The sequence below is a fragment of the Gigantopelta aegis genome, chromosome 3 (genome assembly GCF_016097555.1).
Source record: "Gigantopelta aegis isolate Gae_Host chromosome 3, Gae_host_genome, whole genome shotgun sequence".
NCBI lineage: Eukaryota > Metazoa > Mollusca > Gastropoda > Neomphalida > Peltospiridae > Gigantopelta > Gigantopelta aegis.
Genome location: NC_054701.1, coordinates 20,657,991 through 20,679,975, shown reverse-complemented (window position 1 = coordinate 20,679,975; position 21,985 = coordinate 20,657,991). Strand labels below are relative to the sequence as shown.

General features: G+C 37.4%; 1 protein-coding gene across 1 annotated transcript; it reads right to left on the bottom strand.

Moving 5' to 3' along the window:
* Positions 1-1,471: 1,471 nt before the first annotated feature.
* Positions 1,472-17,394, bottom strand: LOC121367678 (von Willebrand factor-like). The gene is made up of 10 exons (XM_041491994.1): positions 17,171-17,394; positions 15,773-15,827; positions 11,179-11,229; positions 10,504-10,734; positions 9,353-9,567; positions 7,822-7,936; positions 4,966-5,001; positions 4,072-4,205; positions 3,360-3,599; positions 1,472-3,093 (listed from the first exon to the last, which is right to left on the bottom strand). Exons 1-10 carry the CDS (start codon positions 17,219-17,221, stop codon positions 2,926-2,928), a joined length of 1,296 nt encoding a protein of 431 aa, XP_041347928.1. The 5' UTR covers positions 17,222-17,394; the 3' UTR covers positions 1,472-2,925.
* Positions 17,395-21,985: the final 4,591 nt, after the last annotated feature.

Genomic DNA, 21,985 nt, shown 5'->3' with positions numbered 1-21,985 from the left:
TCCGACTTGAATTGTCGTGATAAACAAACAAACACTTACTTACCTCTATTCATATAACCACTAAAAACTTTGTATTTGCAACAGAACACCAGCAGTTGGCATTAGGAAGTATTAGATCTATGCACAATTTACATGTATACACATTTAAATGAAACATCAATCTGATTAAAATTAACTCTACTGGTCTACCAGTAGATCTAACAGCATTGCGTGGACTCCCATGTCCGGGTGACATTTCATCTATGAATAACAATTTAAATATCGACCAATTACACTTCGCCTTTTATAGCGTTATTCGGGAGCATACAAATTCAAAAAATATCGGGCGAGACTATTTATGCAATAGGCGAATTTGTTGGTCTATTTCAACATTAAAAAACGGGGGGGGGGGGGGGAGTGCAGTAATAAACTCTGCATTGTATACTAGTATAAACAGATTTTATGGCTATACCATCACGGTTGGGGGGTTTTCGTGTTGAAACGAATTTTATATAAAATTTTATATTGAAATTAGTTTCCGGCATATTTCGTAATTCACCCGAATCATTTCGTATACCCTCGGCATAATCCAATAATTCTTTTCAAATCACTGGCATGATTTTGCAACTAAGGTTTTGATTGGTCGAATGAAAGGTCAACTGGACATGAGCTCTAACGGGGTGCTGTTAGATCCACAGGTAATAGTAATTAACCAGTGGAGCTAATTTTAATTAGATTGATGAAACATGATAATAAATGTCAAACAGCGATTCTGTTAACACTTTTCTGAAGTTAAACTGTATTCAGAAGAATGTACATAGTATCGCTTCGACATCAATAAGCATAGTAAAAAGAAATGTTGACGTTTTTATGATAACGTGACCGAGCCGGCGCAAGTCGAAATCTGCGCCCATGACAGCCGTGCGCTATAGCAGCTTGCTCTGAATGTACACGTTAAATCCTATGACCTGACCTGGCTTTAAAAACAGCCAAAACATCTAAAACATTGCTATTTTCTTCAGAGGGCCTCTGCTTACCTTGCCTTCGCACATTTTGGATTGCTTGTCCTCACACCCACCCTCCACACAAACTGTAACTAGCATCCACACGACCCCGTGGCGCAGTTAATTAATTATATATATATATATATATATATAATATATATATATATATATATATATATATATATATATATATATATATATATATATATATATATATATATATATATATATATATATATATATATATATATATAGATAGATAGATATATATAGATAGATATACATATAGATAGATAGACAGATAGACAGATACATACATACATACATACATACATATATACAGATATATATAGATATATAATATGTATATATGTGATGGCTAAAGTGTTCACAAATAAGATAATGTTCTCAGAATGTTTTATTACAAAGTGAACACGAGTACCGGTGAGGTACGTGATACGCTCGTCAGAAGTTTGATGGAAAACTATAAATATTAATGAATATGTTACGGGTATCATTTAATTCTAATTATGTGAAATGTTTGCAATGGGATGCATGAACAGTTTGTTTTGGACCAATTACTGATGATACTGTATCCATTGGAGAAGGTGCAAGAATGAAATTAATGAAATTATTGTTCTTTATCAGAAAGGGAAATTTTGTTTAGCATGGGTACTCTGGTGACACATATTGGCAGAGAAACAGTTTATGTATGTCATGTTAACAATATAGAACCGCCAAGAAATTAGCCGGACAAGGATTTACTGTTATGTGCAGTAGACCGTGAAAAGTAGGTCACACTGACCTAGTAATACTACGCGACACACCGCCATCCCAAATGGTTTCTACTTGTGAGGATTGATGGTCTTGTATGCATCTGTATGAACGATGTGGTATGGACAAGAAAACGTTAACAGATGGACGAACGGACAGACGGACAAACGCCATACCATAATACGGACCCATCATAGACGGGCGTATAAAAAACCAATATGAGGCTGGTAAAGAGAAATCTGCTCTTAAAGTGACACGAGAAGCGCTGAAGTATTTCTAGACAGACGACTTTCACAGAAAGGATCCTTTAAACCAAAACCATGTTCAGGAGGGTGAGCATTCCATTCAGTATGATATATCCTGATTGCACCTTTTCAGTATGCTACAGATTTAGCTGTAGTTATAGAGAATAATACACCAGTACCACTGCAGACGATTTAGTTTACAAGTGGTTCTGATGAACGAAGTCGAGTTACATTACGTTTGGAAACCATGAATTGTAAGATACATTGTCTTCAACGGGAACGGGTATATTATTCCATTCCTTACACACGCTGAAAACGTAATTTTTCAGTATTGGTTAATGTACAAACACTAAACAAAAAAACTGAACATCAAATTGAAACTGAATAGGTTAATACCATAAATGACGTACTATAATGGCGTTATGCAATTGTGGTTACTCGAGACACTTGAACAGCGAATCACAATCCTACGAAGCGATCCCCAACATAATAATATTGGAGACGAAATTGATCTACAATAGATCGTCGTGTACACGGGTTTGTAAGAAAATAAATGCTTAGCCCAATAAACGTACCCAGTCCTATTACAGCATTGTCTGGTATTTGTTTCTAAAACTTGGGGTTTTGCTTGAAAATTACTTTAAAAAACACAGCATCATTAAGTTCCTGTCTCGCACCTGTCGGTCACATTGGAACAATACGTTGAACTTCTACAGGCTTTGGGACAATCACTACCACACCAAATGTACATAAATGAGTATTCAAAGTCAAAGGTACGATACATTATTTCTAAGCGGGACAGTAACTATATATCTGTAACTATGAATTTGTTTTCGACAATGCCTTTGTGTGTATTATGAATGTGTTTTCAACGTGTGCTTGTGTGTATTTTGAATGTGTTTTCAACGTGTGCTTGTGTGTATTTAATTCTGTGGAGGACATAGCAGATTGGTGAATATTGCCGACTGCTCTCTGGTACTTTGTCCCTCTAGGACTGTACCCATCAGACTGAGCTTATCCAGAACATCTTGGCTGACGTTGCCGGTGTTGGCGAAGAACAGTTTCACGCCATTGATAGCCGCAGCTTTCATCTGAAACCAAAACAAGGGTCATGTTGCATTATTTCCCGTTCCAACCAGTGTACCACGACTAGCTTTTATTAACTGCATATAAAAGATGCATTTCTCTTAACTGTAATTCATTCTATCTTTTTACGTTATCAATAATTATAATGAGCAAGTAGATACTAAATATTTTAAGTATTTTACATAAAATGAATAAATTAATTAATTAATTAATATTTTAAATATTTTACATAAAACAAATAAATAAATAAATAGTTAATAAACACACAAACCTCGTCCAGCAAAGCACGGGTATCCATCTTTCCTCCAAGAAAGATAACTCCAACCTTTCTTGAGTCTGGCCTGTGCCCCTGACTCTCGGAAAACGCAGACGTCAACAGTTGGCCGACGAGCTGGGCCAGTCGTTTTGGGCTTCCGTTCTGGCGGATTCTCTTCTTCAGTGACAGCGACTGAGAATACGTATCCAACGAGAAGCCACTGTCGAATGGGCAGATTCCGCTGATCAGGCCAAACTAAAAAGAATAATAAGGTAATGGTAGTTTTATTTAGAAACTGGTCTCAGTGGGTCCAAAGGCATCGATTCCCCGTTGTTTATGGCGGAGTACAAAGTTGCTACTTACCCGCCTTGAATCCGATGATCATTGCTCCACGTTACCAAGACTAATACAAACATATCCAATCACAACAATATAATAGTGAAATATACATATATATACTTCTAATACAACAGTTTTCAGCAGATTTAAACCTTTACCATGATTGAAGGCAACTCGAGACACGGACGCTATTGAATTAGTTAACACTATACTAGTACAACAGTTTTTCCACAGATTTCGATCTTTGCTGCGTTCGACTGAAGGTAAATCAAGATACAGACGCATTTGAATTGATGGGATAGAATACCAATAATTGTTGAAATGCAATTCACAGCACAGCTGTTCCTCACAGCACACGGTATACTATGATTATGCTTCGAGTTTTTACCTGCATGCCTTCCCCCATCTGCTCCTGGTCGACGGTGTGTGACATGAACTGAGTTGTCCACCCGACACCGTCCTGTCCCAGAGCCACTTGATCCATCACGAAGTAGATATCCGAGGGGTGTTTCGAGCCACACGCTGCAATGCAATTAGAACAAGACAACTTATTCACTGCCTATAATCTGGGGATAATAAATCTTTATTATTATAAAAAAATTAAAATAAAAATAAAAAGGGCCCCGTTTTACAAAGCGATCTTAGTGCTAAGATCACGTTAAATGCAAAGCTATCTTATGAACGTAAGGTGATCTTATGGCTAAGATTGCTTCGTAAAAGGGGCACAGCTCGGTAAATTTAATTACGTCTGCTTGTTTCTGTTTCTGTTTGGTTTGGTTTGGGTTTTATTCGTTTTTTCGGGGTTTTGGGGTGGGGGGATTTTTGGTCTATATCTTTTTCTTTCATTTTTTGCACATAATATTATAGACGTGTATTTAATAGTAAAAAAAATCTCCAAACAGAAATGATGAAATCAAAATCAATGTCAACTATTTCACGCACTAAACAGGCAACCTGTTCTGAAGCACCCCCTTCGTAGACACGAGTTGTGGAGGTTTGTAAAACAAAATGACAATATAAAATGTATTGCATTAAAATGTAATAGACTATTCTGTGGTTTAAAAAACAGTAGTTATCTAGCTACCGTAAATTATTATTTATATATGTGTAACTTAATAAAGATTCTTAGAATATATAATATATATATTAACACTTTCTATAACAACAATCAGCATAAATATTGCATATCTCTGCATACAAAGAACGTACGCTCATAAAGGTGACTAGGAATAATGTAATAAAAAAAAAGTGTTGAAAAATAAGGCTGGTAATATGTACATACGTTCGGCTTTTGGTGGAGGTGTTGGTTTCGGTTTTTCTGAAATAAAAATAAAACAGATTAAGACAGCAAACTATTGTTTATGTCTCACTTTGTGTACAAATTAATTCCATGACCCTAATTAATGAAAAAAGAGAAGAAGAAAGAAATGTTTTATTTAACGACGCACTCAACACATTTTATTTACGGTTATATGGCGTCAGACATATGGTTAAGGACCACACAGATTTTGAGAGAAAACCCGCTGTCGCCACTTCATGGGCTACTCTTTCCGATTAGCAGCAAGGTATCTAATTATTGATACCATAGGTGTACGGGTTCCATATTGTGTAGGGTGAGGCAGGGGGAGGGGTGGTTGGGGAGGCTAGGTTTTTGCCCGAAAAAAACTAAAATGCCCGAATCAGGATAACAACATTTATTCATAATAGCAGTAATGCTAAACAACTATATGTGGTTACAAACGAATCATTACACATTTTACATCAATTACAACTAATTTTGCGGGTAGAATTATAGAAATACATGGTGAAAAGGTCTGAGGTTAGCACATTTTGCCCGAATATCTTTATTGTTTTTGCCCGAATTTGAGGATTTGCCCTCTCTACCACCCTCCACTGTCTCGAACGCTTAATGCTGATGAATTAAATGCTACTACGAACACTATGACTGCCACGAACACCATGACTACCAGAAAGAAATGCGATTTGTCAAAATATATAATGTAGGCGAGACGTCGTAAGTAATGTGTATTTTAACAACAGAGAGGCAATCCTATTTTACATCCCGACCCTTCATCCCAGCTTGTCCTAACCGCAGCTTTTGTCAGTAATTTCAGTTTATCTTCACTTAAAAAGAAAGAAAAAGGTGTTTTGAAAATTAAAAGTTACGTCTGTTTCGTGGATAGTTACATTTTATTAATGTGTTTATGCTACAGTGTAATATGTTTATTAGTAATATGGACTTTATTATTTTAGTTATTACAATTCCAATACTATTTGTAGAGCTATAGGTCAGTCCGTTTTATAAATGTCCCTGCACATTTTATAATATGATCGTTTACAGAATGGACAGAAGATGTTATTTGTGACATTAAATAAAGAAAATAAATAAAGTTGTATAGAACAAGATCTATGAGTCTTTTGGTGTGTGTGTGTGTGTGTGTGTGTGTGTGTGTGTGTGTGTGTGGTGGGACGTAGCCCAGTGGTAAAGCGCTCGCTTGGTGCGTCGTCGGTTTAGGATCGATCCCCGTCGGTGAGCCCATTGGGCTATTTCTCGTTCTAACCAGTGCATCTCGACTGGTATATCAAAGGTCGTGGTATGTCCTATCTTGTCTATGAGATGGTGTATATAAAGGATCCCTTGCTACTAATGGACAAATGTAGCGGGTTACCTCTCTAAGACTATATGTCAAATTACCAAATGTTTGACATCCAATAGCCGATTATTAATCATCAATGTACTCTAGTGGTGTCGTGTGTGTGTGTGTGTGTGTGTGTGTGTGTGTGTGTGTGTGTGTATGTGTGTGCGTGCGTGCGTGCGTGTGTGTGTTCCATTATATTCCGGAGTGATATGTTGTACGTGTCTGTATGTCTGTCTGTGATGAGTTCGCGGCACCTGTTCAATGTTCCCGGTCTGGGGCTCGCCGCGGTAACACGTGTTTGTTTTGTCTGTACCACTGTATGTGCTTTCACATGCTCGAGTTGGCAGTCCTCCATATTGTTGTTTGTGTTGACGAAATGGAGTTTTCTACTGGGATGTATGCGTCCATTGGGACCGATTAAACGCTAGGACGCTTTTCGTTTCGACAGCCTGCACCACCAGGGTGGATTCTTTGTTTAGTAAGATCCCTTGCCTCTTTGTCATTTTTGCGACTGATTTTACTTGACTCGTATGAAGGCCATTCTGAAGAATGGCACGGTTGTTTAGTATCTACCTGTTCCATAGCAGCACTGGACGACTGACCACCCTCTTGGCCCTACTACTATTTTCTACACTTCACTTTGTTTCACTTGGTACCACCTCGTACCCTCCTGGTCCCGGCCCGTCCGCACCATTACACCACCCATGACGACAGGACTACACTCTAGTCTAATTTTCTTTTCTTATTCAGACCGATCCGGCTTTGAGAGATCTGTATTTCCGTATAGCACTACACCTTCCACATCTACTGATGCAACCCATGTCGTCCTTACCAGATGTGCACCTTAATGGGACATTCCTGAGTTTGCTGCAATTTTTGAGATGTTATCGACTAACAGAGACTTTTTGATGATTTTAATTATATATCAAATATATGTTTCTGCATAAAATATTAGTGGTTGTATATTAAATGAGTTTCTGATCGTTTTAACATTTGTACCCTGTTAAATTTCATTTTATTTCCTAAAAACAATGGGGAGGGGGGGCAGGTTGTACGTACGAAATTATTTGAAGACAAAATCCAGTTTGGGCTTCTTACAAATATTAAGACGACCAGAAACACATTGAATATACAGACACTGATGTTCTAAACAAGAAAATATATGTAATATGTTAGTTTAATCGTAGAAATAGTTTATTAGTCGGAAACATCTGACAATGCAGAAAACTCAGGAATGTCCCTTTAACGGCCTTAACGAGGCCACACACTTGAACATATAGATCGGATTCAAACTTTTAGGCTTTCGTTAAAAACATTTATATTTTATGTCATAAATTTCCCTGATATATCAGTCGTGGTGCACTGGCTGGAACGAGAAATAGCTCAATGGGTCAACCGACGGCGATCGATCCTAGACCGACCTCGCATCAAGCGAACGCTTTACCACTGGGCTACGTCCCGCCCCGTGATTTAAGATAAATAATCCAGGTGACACCCACCGTAACACGTCTGATAGGCGAGCTCCTCTTTGATGGTCTTCAGCTCTTCGTAGTTAGTCACCCGGAACACACGTGACGGGTCTCCTGCAATGTTGATCAATTCTTCCTCCTTCACCTAAAACAATTACATTAGTGACGTCTTCAAAGGTACCCGACGCCATGTACCCGTAAATAAAACGTGTTGAGTGCGTCGTTAAATAAACCATTTCCTTCCTTCTTTAAGGGTACTTGTTTTATGAGTCATGTATCCTTAAGTCGTATTTTTCAACAAAATAATACACAGCATGTAATTAATCTTGTCAACATCATCAGCATTCCCATAATTACAAATCCCATCACCACCATCGTCAATGAATTCTCATTATCTTAATCACCATCATCACCAGCAGAAGCAGCAGCAGAAGCTTCACTATCACTATCACCATCACAAATCCAACCAGCTTCGTCATCATTAGCATCTTCATGATCCGACCGCCATCACCATCATCATCATCATTACCATCATCATCATAAGCTTCACTATCATCATCACCATTACCATTAGCATCTTCATGATCCGACCGCCATCACCATCATCATCATCATCATCATCATAAACTTCACCATCATCATCACCATTACCATTACAAATCAAACCAGCTTCGTCATCATTAGCATCTTCATGATCCGAGCCGCCGTCATCATCATCATCATCATCATCATCATCATCATCATCATCATCATAAGCTTCACTATCATCATTACCATTACCATTACAAATCAAACCAGCTTCGTCATCATCGCCATCATCATCATCATCATCATCATAAGCTTCACTATCATCATCACCATTACCATTAAAAATCAAACCAGCTTCGTCATCATTAGCATCTTCATGATCCTAATCGCCATCATCATCATCATCAGCAGCAGCAGCAGCAGCATCATTATCATCATCACCACCATCAGCATCATCATCATCACCATCATCATCATAAGCTTCACTATCATCATTACCATTACAAATCAAACCAGTTTCGCGATCATTAGCATTTCATAATCCTAATCGCCATCATCATCGGTGGCGTCGTGGTTAGGCCATCGGTCTACAGGCTGGTAGGTACTGGGTTCGGATCCCAGTCGAGGCATGGGATTTTTAATCCAAATACCGATTCCAAACCCTGAGTGAGCGCTCCGCAAGGCTCAGTGGGTAGGTGTAAACGACTTGCACCGACCAGTGATCCATAACTGGTTCAACAAAGGCCATGGTTTGTGCTATCCTGCCTGTGGGATGCGCAAATAAAAGATCCCTTGCTGCCTGTCGTAAAAGAGTAGCCTATGTGGCGACAGCGGGTTTCCTCTACAAAACAGTGTCAGAATGGCTATATGTTTGACGTCCATGTTTGACGCCGATGATAAGATAAAAAAATCAATGTGCTCTAGTGGCGTCATTAAATAAAACAAACTTTACTTTTCATCATCATCAACGACATAATCATCATCATCAGCATCATCATCATCATAAGCATCATCAACAAGAATATATACGAACCCATCTTCCAACTCCGACTGCAAACATCTTGATTCCTGAATCGCGCGCCCTCTTGGCCATGTCCCTGGTGAAGTAGCGTCTCTGCGACGTGCCGTCTGTCAGGACTATCGCCACGTGCGGCACTTCTGGCCGCGCCTCCACCATCTGCTTCTTCTCCATGTACGCTATAGCGTCCCCCGTGTCTGTCCTCCCGCCTTCGTAATAATACAGTTGAGCTAAACAGAGAAGAAAACATTGAAATCTGATAGGCACCTAGCCTACGCTAACAAGGATTTTTTTTTTTTTTTTTTTTTTTTTTTTTTTTTTTTTTTTTTTTTACATTTTTGTGGAGGAGTCCGTGAAACCGAATAAAGTCAAAGTGATTGGCGCAAATACCATTTATCCGTATGCGTATACGTATACATAATCCACAATGCCTAAAGTCCGAACTACGATAAATTAACTCTCCAGTACTTTATTTGGCACAACTCTCCTGCCATCTGACCGCTGCAAGGCATGAGCGTCGATTGATGGGAGATGAGGGGGATGTGTCCTCCCCCCCCCCCCCACACACACACACATTTTTTAACTGTCCTGTCACCTCACCACCGCTAGGCACGGCTCTGGAACTAAAATATTTCCTTTCTTTAATTTTCCTTTCTTTAAATTTAATAAATTGATTCCACTCGGGGAATAAAATCATTCTCAAAATGTAATGCATATAACACACATCCATGTAACATGTTACCTTAATTATATTGAAAAGAAAAAGTTAGTTTATTCTTCTAAATATTTTTTTTCAAACAATCGCCGGTTGTATGGGTGCATAAACAAAACATGGGAGGGTATAGTAGGTGGTTACAGATGTCCGACGTAACCACTTAACACTCTTCTAAATGGTCAGACTGGGCGCATAGTAAAATTGAACATGATTGGAAATAAGATAACAATAAAATAAGTTGCCAGATCGGAAACAAATTAAAGGAAAGGGTGCAGTGGGATTATTATTTTTTTTTTTTTTTTGCACCCTTTCCTTTAAAAAATAATAAATATACCACAAAAAACAATATGACGCTTTTTTATATTTTTATGTTTCTTTCTGTGCATATAATTTGCATATACGTGTATCTGGCTTTATATAAACTCGTACAAAACGTTGTAGATTAAATTACCTATTGCTTCCAGTACCTCTGGTTGAGTCTTGTAACGAGAAAAGCTGAACGAGGCTCCTTCGTAAACTCCATAGCCAAAAGTCGTCACAGCAATCCGAACCATATCCGGTGCGATATCGTACATGCGCACCATGTCTTGAACGAAACCGAGGCCAATCGTGAAGTTCCGTCGTCCGATGCTGCGGGACGCATCAACTACAAAAGCTAGATCCACTGGATTCTGACTGCAAACTGAAATAAATTATATGGATTGTATGATATGGGTATGACTGTGGCTGTGACTGTGGCTGTGGGGTAGGTATTGGTATTGGTACGGCTACGGCTTCGGGTTTGAGTATGAGTATGAGTTTGCGTATGGGTAGATGGGCAGGGTAAGGTAAGGTAGGGTAGGGTATCTGATATCGTATAGCAACGGTTATGGTATGGTATTGTGTGGTATGATACAATATGATATTGTATAACAGTGAGCATACTCATCTCTCAACTTCAATCATGCGATTTATTTGTAGAAACAATATATATCACAAGTATAATAATAATAATAATAATAATATTAATATCATTTTTGTTATTATTGTTGTTGTTGTTATTATTATTATTATTATTATTATTATTATTATCATATCAACGCATTTGAACTTATTATGTCGACTTTGAATCTCAACAAGTACTTACTTTTAATGACGTCACCAAGGTCTTTGTCTGGTATTCCACGCCGAAAACGACCTGAATAACGAATTATACATTTTAAATACGACTAGCTTTTAATATCAGTTGCATAAAATGTAAACTTTATTTTCGCGTCCAGGGGAGGCATTGCAAGCAACATAATGTATTATATGTAATGGAGAATGCACGCCAAAGTGTGAATTCGTGAAAAAATAATAATTAAGGCGCCCCTTGGCGTGCATTCTCCAGATTAATCCATTATTCATTAACTTTTTTAACGTAACTGCCAACTTAACTGATATTTTACATTATTTAATGAAAAGATGGCATGAAATATTTACAAAATGTATAACCCAATTCTCAGCAGTGGATGGCTGACGTTAGGCACTGTTATTTCCGATTTAGCATTCGACAATCTTCGTTGTATTCCGCTTGAATACACTGTCACTATTATCTTGTTCAATTATTTAGACCCAAAGTTTTTTGCAAATGTTACGTTTATTTCCTATTCGATATTTGTTTTCTTTGCATTTACATGAAAACAAACAGTTTTTATATACAAATCATCATATAAAATGCACGAAGTTGACTTAATTCCACTTTTTAAAAATCTCTGTGTCTTTTGAATGCACGTTATTTCTCCTATAAATAACTAAGGTCATTTGCATATCAAAACATTGGGATCTGAGGCTACGTGAAGGCCATTATAGCTTGTTTCACTAAATCAAGGTTATTATTGTTTTGCAGTGTGTAACAGCATTGTCTAATCTTTCCGTTAAACATAGATGTAAACAAACAGAACATGTAACCCTTTCTTGTAGGTGCATTATATTTAATAAATTTAGCTAATGTATTATGTATTTTTATTTTATTATATCAATTATATATTAGCATACCATACCTAACCTAACACAACTGAGGTGTAGCACAGTAATAAACACAAATCACCTCACACACCGCAGGAATGTGCTTTCCAAATTTATAAATAAATTTAATGCAGGGCCGGACCCAGAAGACCAGGAGGGGGATAAAATGTCAAAGGCCACCAACATCAAATAATAATAATTTTTTTATTTAATTTGCCTCTAAATTGGGAACTCATATATATATATATATATATATATATATATATATATATATATATATATATATATATATATATATATATAGTATTTAGGGTGGTGCTAGGGGCTGGGGTTTGGGGGTTGGGTGTTACATTTGTAATGCGAAAAACCAAAGGGCTATTGTTCGGACTCGTATGGGTTCAACCACTTTTTCATCCCGCAGACACAGCCCTGAATGTTCAAAATACAATAGCATTGCTTGGTCAATAACGCCATTATTTCGATCTATGACTGCACGTGCTATTGTAGCAATGTGTAAACCACGTAAAATACAAGTTAGGTAGGGTATACAAATTCATTGAAAATGTATTAGTCGACATTCTTGTTATTGTTATTTGAGGAAAAATATGGGTAAATCGAAAAACACTTCAGTTGATGTAAAATCGTGTATTAAGAACGTTTTCGATTATTTTGAAGATGAATATCAGCGCGGTAGACCTAGGTATGCTTCTTATCGAATTGTCGATCGAGTTGCCGCTGCACTTAAAGTTTCGGTTTCAACAGTAAAAAGAACTGTGAAAAATCTAAGCTCTACGAATTCAAGCACAGAAATCACTGTTAAAAAACTCATCGACTTATTTGATAAAGATGTTATTAGACGACGAGTATACAGATTCTATAGAGAGGGCGAATTACCTACATTACATAAGATTAACGTGGCTTTAAGGGAGGAATGTGGAATCAACATATCCATATCAACTTTACGAAGAACACTCCATGACCTCGATTTTAAATACCAACATATGTCTACAACCGGAAAAGTGATTTTTGAGGACGCCAATATATCAGACAGGATACTGTCCTATCTCCATGAAATATCCAGTTTACGAGAACAGGGGTATTTAATAGTGTATCAAGATGAGACCTGGGTGAATGTCAACCACACAACATCCCACCACTGGACAGATATCCACCCGGGCACAAGTACCGCCAATCACCTGCCAAAATCAGACGCTGCTGATCGAGTTCCTAAACTCTGTTCGGTGACTGGGAAGGGAAAAAGACTTATTATTTGTCATGCTGGCTGTGATAAATATGGATTGATAGATGGCTGTGAATTGATCTTTGAGGCTAAAAAAACAGACGGAGACTATCATGGTGAGATGAATCATGAAAATTTCATCAAATGGTTTGAAGAACAACTTATGCCTTCTCTACCAGAACCTTCTGTTATCGTCATGGATAACGCAAGCTACCACAACAAATTAACTGAGATTACACGATGTCCTGCACTAAACGCTAAAAAGGAAGAAAATATACCTTTTGAGAGTAACATGACAAAGCCAGTTCTTTATGAACTTGTGAAAAGTAACAAATGTGCAAAGCAATTTGTTACTGATGATATTGCTGAACGCCATGGGCACTTGTGTCTAAGACTGCCGCCAAGACATTCTGAACTCAATCCGATAGAACTGATCTGGAATCAAGTCAAAGGGCACATAGCTCGTCATAATGATGGTAAAATTACCACGGTGCGGAGAGAACTTGCACATGCATTGAACTCTGTCACACCTACTCACTTCTCTGACGCAGTTAAACATGTAATAAAGATCGAAGAAGATTTTAGAAAACAAAATAGTTTTATAAGAAATAAAATACCCCCTGTGATAGTCCCCCTTAACGAAGATAGTGATGAAGAAATGAGTTCGACGACTGATTAAGTTATTTCTCCATACCCATCGGAGTATTACTTTAATTTATTACCCATATGGGCTCAAATATACGGGGTAATATTTTTTCGATCTCTGCACAGTGTGCAGATTGCTTCTACAGTCGGTGATTGGCTGGCTTTAAAAAGACAAGATTTGATTGGCAATTACATACTGCCGGGACTACTTTTTGTTCATTCATGATTCCATTCATCGGTCATACTATTACTACGAACTTCAAATATTTTTTTACGATATGAACATTTACGGAATTAAAAATCAAAATATATGTACAAATGTTTAAAAATGTTTTTATTTTATTATTTTGACTGGGTTTTTTGGAACTATTCTTTGGTGAATACTGTTGTGTGTGCACCGGTAACGGCGCGTATGAATATATTGTTATGGCTGGTAGAGCTTGTTAGTTGTTACAGCAGCGAGAACGTAAATATACTTTTAAAATCGTTAAAGATTGACAATGTGTAATAAAGAGAATAACCAACTCACTACGAGGAATTACGGATTATCTGTCCCTCGTGAATTAATGCTGTAAAACCCTCGCCAGAGGCTCGGGTTTACATCATTAATTCACTCGGGACAGATAATCCGTAATTCCTCGTAGCTCCTTAGTTATTCTCTAAGTATGCATGAACTCTTTAACACCAAAAACAATTTATTTCCATGTCATTCACTATCAAACAACCTAACAACCTATAAACTAATCGACTAGAAATGCATATAGACTACACATACATACGAGAGAAATGTTTATTTAACGACACACTCAACGCATTTGATATACGTTTATGTGGCGTCAGACAAAACGGTTAAGGAGCATTATGACAGTGAGAAAGAAACTCGCTACCGCCACATGGGCCACTGTTTCCGATAAGCAATTTTGATAAGCAATAAGGGACGTTTTATATGTACCATCCCATAGACAGGATAGCGCATACCACAGCCTTTATACATCAGTTGTGGTGCACAGGCTGGAGACAACCCAATGGGTCCACCATGTGTGATCGAACAGTCGACCTACCATGAGCGAACGCTTTACCTCTGAGCTACGTCCCGCTCCATATACAAAAGAAACCTTAAGTGGGGTTGGGGTTGTGTAGAGGGTCACACTTCCACCAATCGCATGCATACCATATTCTTCTCTCTCTCTCCCTATAACCATATAACCATAGATTAAAATATGTTGAGAGCGTCGTTACATAAATGACCTCTCTCTCTCTCTCTCTCTCTCTCTCTCTCTCTCTCTCTCTCTCTCTCTCTCTCTCTCTCTCTCTCTCTCTCTCTCTCTCTCTCTCTCTCTGTCTGTCTCAGGTGTAGATTAAATGTTATTAAAATGCTAGAATTGCTAGAAGTTAAAATATGTAAAATGTTAATTATTTTTATATAATAACATTATTTTTAACATAGTTTTCTCACTCATATTTTTTATTTGCTCAACAAAATTTCAGCTGCCAATTAGTAATTAAACCTTGCAGTTCGGTGACCACAAGTGTTAATTGAGGTGTTTTACATCTTTGAAGGGTTCTGGTGGAGAATCCAAATGGTGCAAACTTGGCAGTCTTGAGCAGCATTTATAAATACTTAAAATCATACAATTTTAACCTTATTAATTTTAAAATGGAAATCACGTTAGAAATAGAGTGTCTTGTGATATCATAATTTATCAGCACGAGTTGATAAAAGTATGAAATCCGATGCTTGCCGAGGATTTTTATACTTTTATCAACGAGTGCTGATAAAAGAGGAATATTCCACTTCAATTATGGGTAATAGACGTCAGAAAAAAGATGACAAGGATATGGAACGTACTTTGTAACCTGGCATTCAAGGTATGTTCTGCGTGCCTTGTTCCGAAAGCTGGTGCCTGTAAGCAACAAAGAATACATGTAAACTTTCTATCCTGTTAATATATATGTTTGTAAACTAGATCATGTTTTGTTGTTGTTTTGTTTTGTTTAACGACTAGAGCACATTGATTTATTAATCATCGGCTATTGGATGTCAAACATTTGGTCATTTCGACATATAGTCTTAGGAAACCCGCTACATTGCTCCATTAGTAGCAAGGGATCTTTTATATGCACCATCACACATACATGACATCACATACCACGGCCTTTGATATGCCAGTCGTGGTGCACTGGCTGGAACGAGAAATAGCCCAATGGGGTAACCCAGATCAAGGTATAAACGTCTGGTGAGAGAAATAAAGTTATATACTGTTCTGTTCTGTTTTGTTCTGTCCTGTTCCGTTCCGTTCTACTATGGGGCGGGACGTAACCCACTAGTAAAGTGCTCGCTTAATGCGCGGTCGGTTTGGGGTCGGTCCCCGTCGGTGGGCCCATTGGACTATTTCTCGTTCCAGCCAGTGCACCACGACTGATATATCAAAGATTGTGGTATGTGTTGTCTTGCCTGTGGGATGGTGCATATAAAGATCCCTTGCTACTACTGGAAAAATGTGGCGGGTTTCCTCTCTAAGCTATGTCAAAATTACCAAATGTTTTACATGCAATAGCCGATTATTAATAAATCAATGTGCTCTAGTGGTGTTGTTAAACAAAACAAACTTTAACTTAACTTTTGTTCTACTGTATTCTATTCTACTATATTAATGTTCTAATTTCAACTTAATCCACAGCTAAACATTTATTATATTATAGATATAATAATAGATACCGATATTAGAACAATAATACTTTCAGAAACAACACTATTATTCTAACTGACAAAATTATAATTGCAATTGGAATCATCCTCTTTCGGGAAGGGCTATAAGATAGTCAAATTTATAGTTTGATGAAGGAATAAGTTTAAAGCATTCAAAATCGAATTTGAGTACAAAATGACATTTTACAAATTGTGTACCTTATATTCACGGGGTTCGGGTGTTTGGTTCACCGTCGTTTCATTTACAGAAATAAATTCACATTTTATTTTTCTTAAATCATTCATGCTACATTAGGACATATTTTGAAAATTATGTCAATATATTTTGTAGGTGGTAATGTAAAATAATAATAATAATAATAATAATAATAATAATAATAATAATAATAATAATATAATAATAATAATAATAAATCTGCTATTATTTCTGGATCTGCTGTAAAATCTATATTATAAATGTTAATAAAATATTTAATTTAAAGAATTTTGAAAGCTATAAATATACTATACTCACCTATTCCCGTTTAACTTACTTACCGCGGAATATGCTAGAAATGTAACCAGGACGAACAAGACAGATTTGTCCATACTTGGTAGATTTTTCCGTCTGCTCCCAACACAAGGCTCTTGCTAATGTTTTCAAATACAACCTAACGCTTCAATTACAAGCTTGATTTGCTGTGAATACTGAAATATATTGCGTTTTAAGGATGAGATTGTATCACTTGGTGCATAGAGTTTAAAACATTACGCCGCGGCATCCCTTTGTCTGTCTATGATAGATATTTTCTATATGTAATTGTGTATCAGTAGATATGCTATTATTAAAATTATGAAATATGTATCGTTAGTCTATATCAGACAAGTTCAATAAACAATGAAGTGTCAGTTGTATGTCTGGGTTTTAATTACTTGTGTGTAACAGATTGTGACACTGGCGGGGTTGCCAGATATATTGCGATTCAGACAGATTATCAAGAATGCATCGGTAAAGAGTTGGCTGTTTATTATTATAATCCAAATATTGATTTTTATCATGGTATTATTATTTTGTCCTGTCGCGTCACTTAATACACGGTAGCACTATTTAATAAATTGCATAATTAGTTTTGAGGTGTTAACACTTCTGAGCTTAAACGCGTAGGCCTATTTCTCGTGTCTGGGTTATCAGTGGGTTATGAAAACATACAGCTTACGCTCGGGTTAACCCATAGGTTATTGACATTGCACATTTCACGGGCACAGGTTTCAATGAATTCAGGCTAAAGCCAGGTTACAAATAGAACTTTGTTTTGTATAACGACACCACTGGAGCACATTGATTAATTAATCATCGGCTATTCCATGTCAAACATTCGGTAATTTTGACACGTAGTCATCAGAGGAAACGTATGTGTGTTGTATAGAAGATGTATTATGTATGGATTACACAGACTTAGTCACTACTACTATATCTTATGTGCACTTTTCCATACACCAGACAGTATACACCACGACCTTTGGATTACCCTTCATGGATCATTGATATGACAGCGGTGGGGGGACGACCCATCCTATGACTCATCACACCTAAGCTAATGTTTTTTTCTTTCTTTCTTTTTTCTTCTTTTTTATGGGGAGTGGGGGTTGTGGGTGTGCCCGTTTACACATCTTCCGATCGATGAGGATAACCATTCACCAGGAAGCTTATGCAACATGTTTTCAGGTTTATAACCCAAGCATGCGAAACGCCGCCAGCCCACGAGTGCGGGTTAAGGTCTTCGGTATGTTGCGTAGCCCAGGGTCAACAAGTACAGTTCATATGGTCCGGGACACGTGCTTATAAAACATTTAGTCCAGACTCAGTTTCTAATGACGTCACATGCCTACAATATGTATGGCGTTGTCACGGCATTAGTGTCTCGGACTCTATTAAAAAAACACTAGAACACATTAATTTATTAATCATCGGCTATTGGATGTCAAACATATGGTTATTTTGACACAGTCGCAGAGATGACACCCGCTAAATTTTTTCATTAGTAGCAAGGGATCTTTTATATGCACCATCCCACTGACAGGATAGCACATGCCACGGCCGTTGATATATCAGTTGTGGTGCACAGGCTAAAGCGAGAAATAGCCCAATAGGCCCACCGACGGGGATCGATCCTAGACCAGACTCTATTAGAGTCTCGAGTGTAGACTCTAGACTCTAAACGTTTTATAAGCGCCAGCCTAGATTCTAGAACATGATAGAAGAAATCCGTTGTTGATGGTAACAACGTCAGTGGAAAAGACATTTTACATACCATGTCATTTGGTATACTAATGGCGGATCAGAGGGGGTTTAACCATGTTAAAAACATTTAGTCTACCCTCGGTCCTTTCTTGCTAAATGTACTGAAGTACAGTGTAACATTCTCAAGTGTGCTTGGTATTTAGTTCATCAAGATTAACCCCGAGGTTAACCTCGATATTAATCTTGATGAACAAGCTTGTTATTCTGTCTTTGTACGTTTTGCTGGTGTTACAACACCTACAACAGTTTAACAGCCAAACTTATTAAATTTACTCCCACTCTTCAAATGCATACATCCGCCCCTACATATCGGTCACGAGGCACTAGTTCTGTAAAACCGGACTGCCTATTTACTCGTAATTGACAAAAGCGAATACTCGAATATTAAGGTAATTATTTATATATTCACATATTGTCCGTTATTTAAACCGCTTTTCCTCCATCAGCAAATCACTAATTCAGTTTGGCCTATAGTGGAACTTATACTACGGTGGGTATGCTTCTAGTTTTCAATAAGGTTAACGTTAGTTTTGTTTAACGATACCATTAGAGCACCAATTAGTCACCGACTAATGAATGTCAAACACCTGGTCATCATGACGCTTTGTCTACATAGGAGACCCACTACATGTTTTCCATTAGCAACAGTAAGACTGAATATGTACTTTCAATGACAGGACAGCACATACCATGGAAAATCCAATCTGAGAATGGGTCCACCTAGGGGGTTCGATCCTTCGACCCAAGCATTTCAGGCGAGTGAACTAAATCCCGCCCCCTAATTTCAATAAAAGAATTAATAAATTTAAAATGTTCTTTGAAATCGAATATACGATATATATGTGTGTTTGTAGTGCACACAATTCGTCTTTTAGGAACATAACTAATATGGATACGCGGTAAAATCGTTAAATTCTGCTGGGGCATGTGATTATGTTGATAGGCTTGAGAAAATACAGGTCACATTTTTGTGCTTTGCATTTTTTTTTTTTTTTTTTTTTTTGGTGTGTGTGTGGCCATTTTTATCAATCAACACAAATCCGGTGGAATGTATGGGGTAAGTCCACGTTTTATATCCAGAACTGTAATTTATTAAAAATGGTGGCTAAATTTGGTCGTTTGTCATGCATTGTCCGGTTTTTAGAGCATATATCTGGCACTTTTGAATAACGTAGACTTTATACAGAAGCTCTTTGTGTATTTATGCACTATTAATACGGTATTTCACTGGAGTTTTGTGTATTTATGCACTATTAATACGGTATTTCACTGGAGTTTTGTTCATCACTTTGAGCGTGCACTCAGTAACTGGTTCATGTGCTCACCACATTTATTTTCTCTCATGACTTTGTCCATTTCTTGCTGCTTCTTCTTTTCTCATACTTTCCTTGTTTGTTCACATATGTTTTCGTATGCCAGTTAAAGAAATGGATGTGCAAGAACGGAAGATGTACAGTGTATGTCTTCGTCATGTTAGTCATCCTTTCTTCATCCTCACTCTTTGTCCATATACACATTGTACAAGTTATTCGACAGTCATTGAATTTGCATTTGTAATATTCCTCAGACTACGATCTTGAACTTTCTCCCATACATTTCTGCCATATTCTGAAATTGTTTAGCAAACCAGAATTTATTTTTCTACTTCTTTTTCTGTATTGAGGGAAAACCTATATATTTATCCAACCAATGTAACCTTTTCTCCTACAGTTTCACTTGTATTCTTGTTAGTGACTTGAATCCATTGTTCTGGTACATTGCACATACAAAGCGTTCTACTTGTAAGGTAGGCACCTTTGAAACAGCTTTCATTTCAGCCGATAGGCCTCACCGAACAAGTGTCGTGTTCTGTCTGTATCGTGAGTGCCATCCCTCTTCAACAATGAAGATAACACTCATGTATTGGTATTAAATATGGTGAACCGTTGGTCCACTTACAAATTGTTCACTCAAGCTGCTGGTAAAAATGTAAAATTCCATGATAACCTGTAGACAAAGTGATATTTATAGCCAAAAACAAGCAGAAATGACCTCTATATAGAGTCTATGCTATCTGATAGTATAATTATCGTATTATTTGACCCCGAAAACCCATATGATGAAATATTACACGTAGGACACTGTAGGATCTAGCAGCAACAAAATACACGACATGAAATGAAATTTTGAATAAATTAAAGTTCCGAATATAAAAAGTAAACAAAAACATCGACTGGATTGTCCTGGACGGAGGAGCCGGCTAAGGCCGACGTCTGTGCCCAGGACAGGCGTGCGCTACAACTGCTTGTTCTGAACGTGCACGTTAAACTCTCTGACAGTGACCTGACCTGACCTGGTCGACTGGATTCGTGTGCAGTGAACAAAATCATAGGCACTTGATGACAGAATATACCCCCAAAAGAACCCATCCAAAGCACAATCTAATTAAAATTAGCTCCACTGGTTAATTACCATTACTTGTGGATCTAAAAGCAGCCCGTTGGAGCTAATGTCCAGTTCACCTTTCATTCGACCGATCAAAAACCTTACTTGCAAAACCATACCAGTGATTTGAAAAGAATTTGAAAACATTCGGGATTATGCCGAGTGTATACAAAATGATTCGGGTGAATTACGAAGTATGCCGGAAACTAATTTTAATATAAAAGTTTATATAAAATTCGTTTCAAGACGAAAAAAAATCGTGATGGTATAGCCATAACATCTGTTTATACTAGTATACAATCCAGAGTTTATTACTGCGCTCCCCCACCCCCCCCACCCCCACCCCCCTGTTTTTTAATGTTGAAATAGACCATCAAGTTCGTCTATTGCATAAATAGTCTCGCCTGATATTTTTAGAATTTGTATGCTCCCGAATAACGCTATAAAAGGCGAAGTGTAATTGGTCAATATTTAAATTGTTATTTATAGATGAAATGTCACCTGGACATGGGAGTCCACGCAATGCTGTTAGATTTACTGGTAGACCAGTAGAGCTAATTTAATCAGATTGTCCAACGCACGTACTACATACAAACCCCAAAAAGTATTATGGTCAACAAGGGAACAGAAGGAAGATAATAAGAATA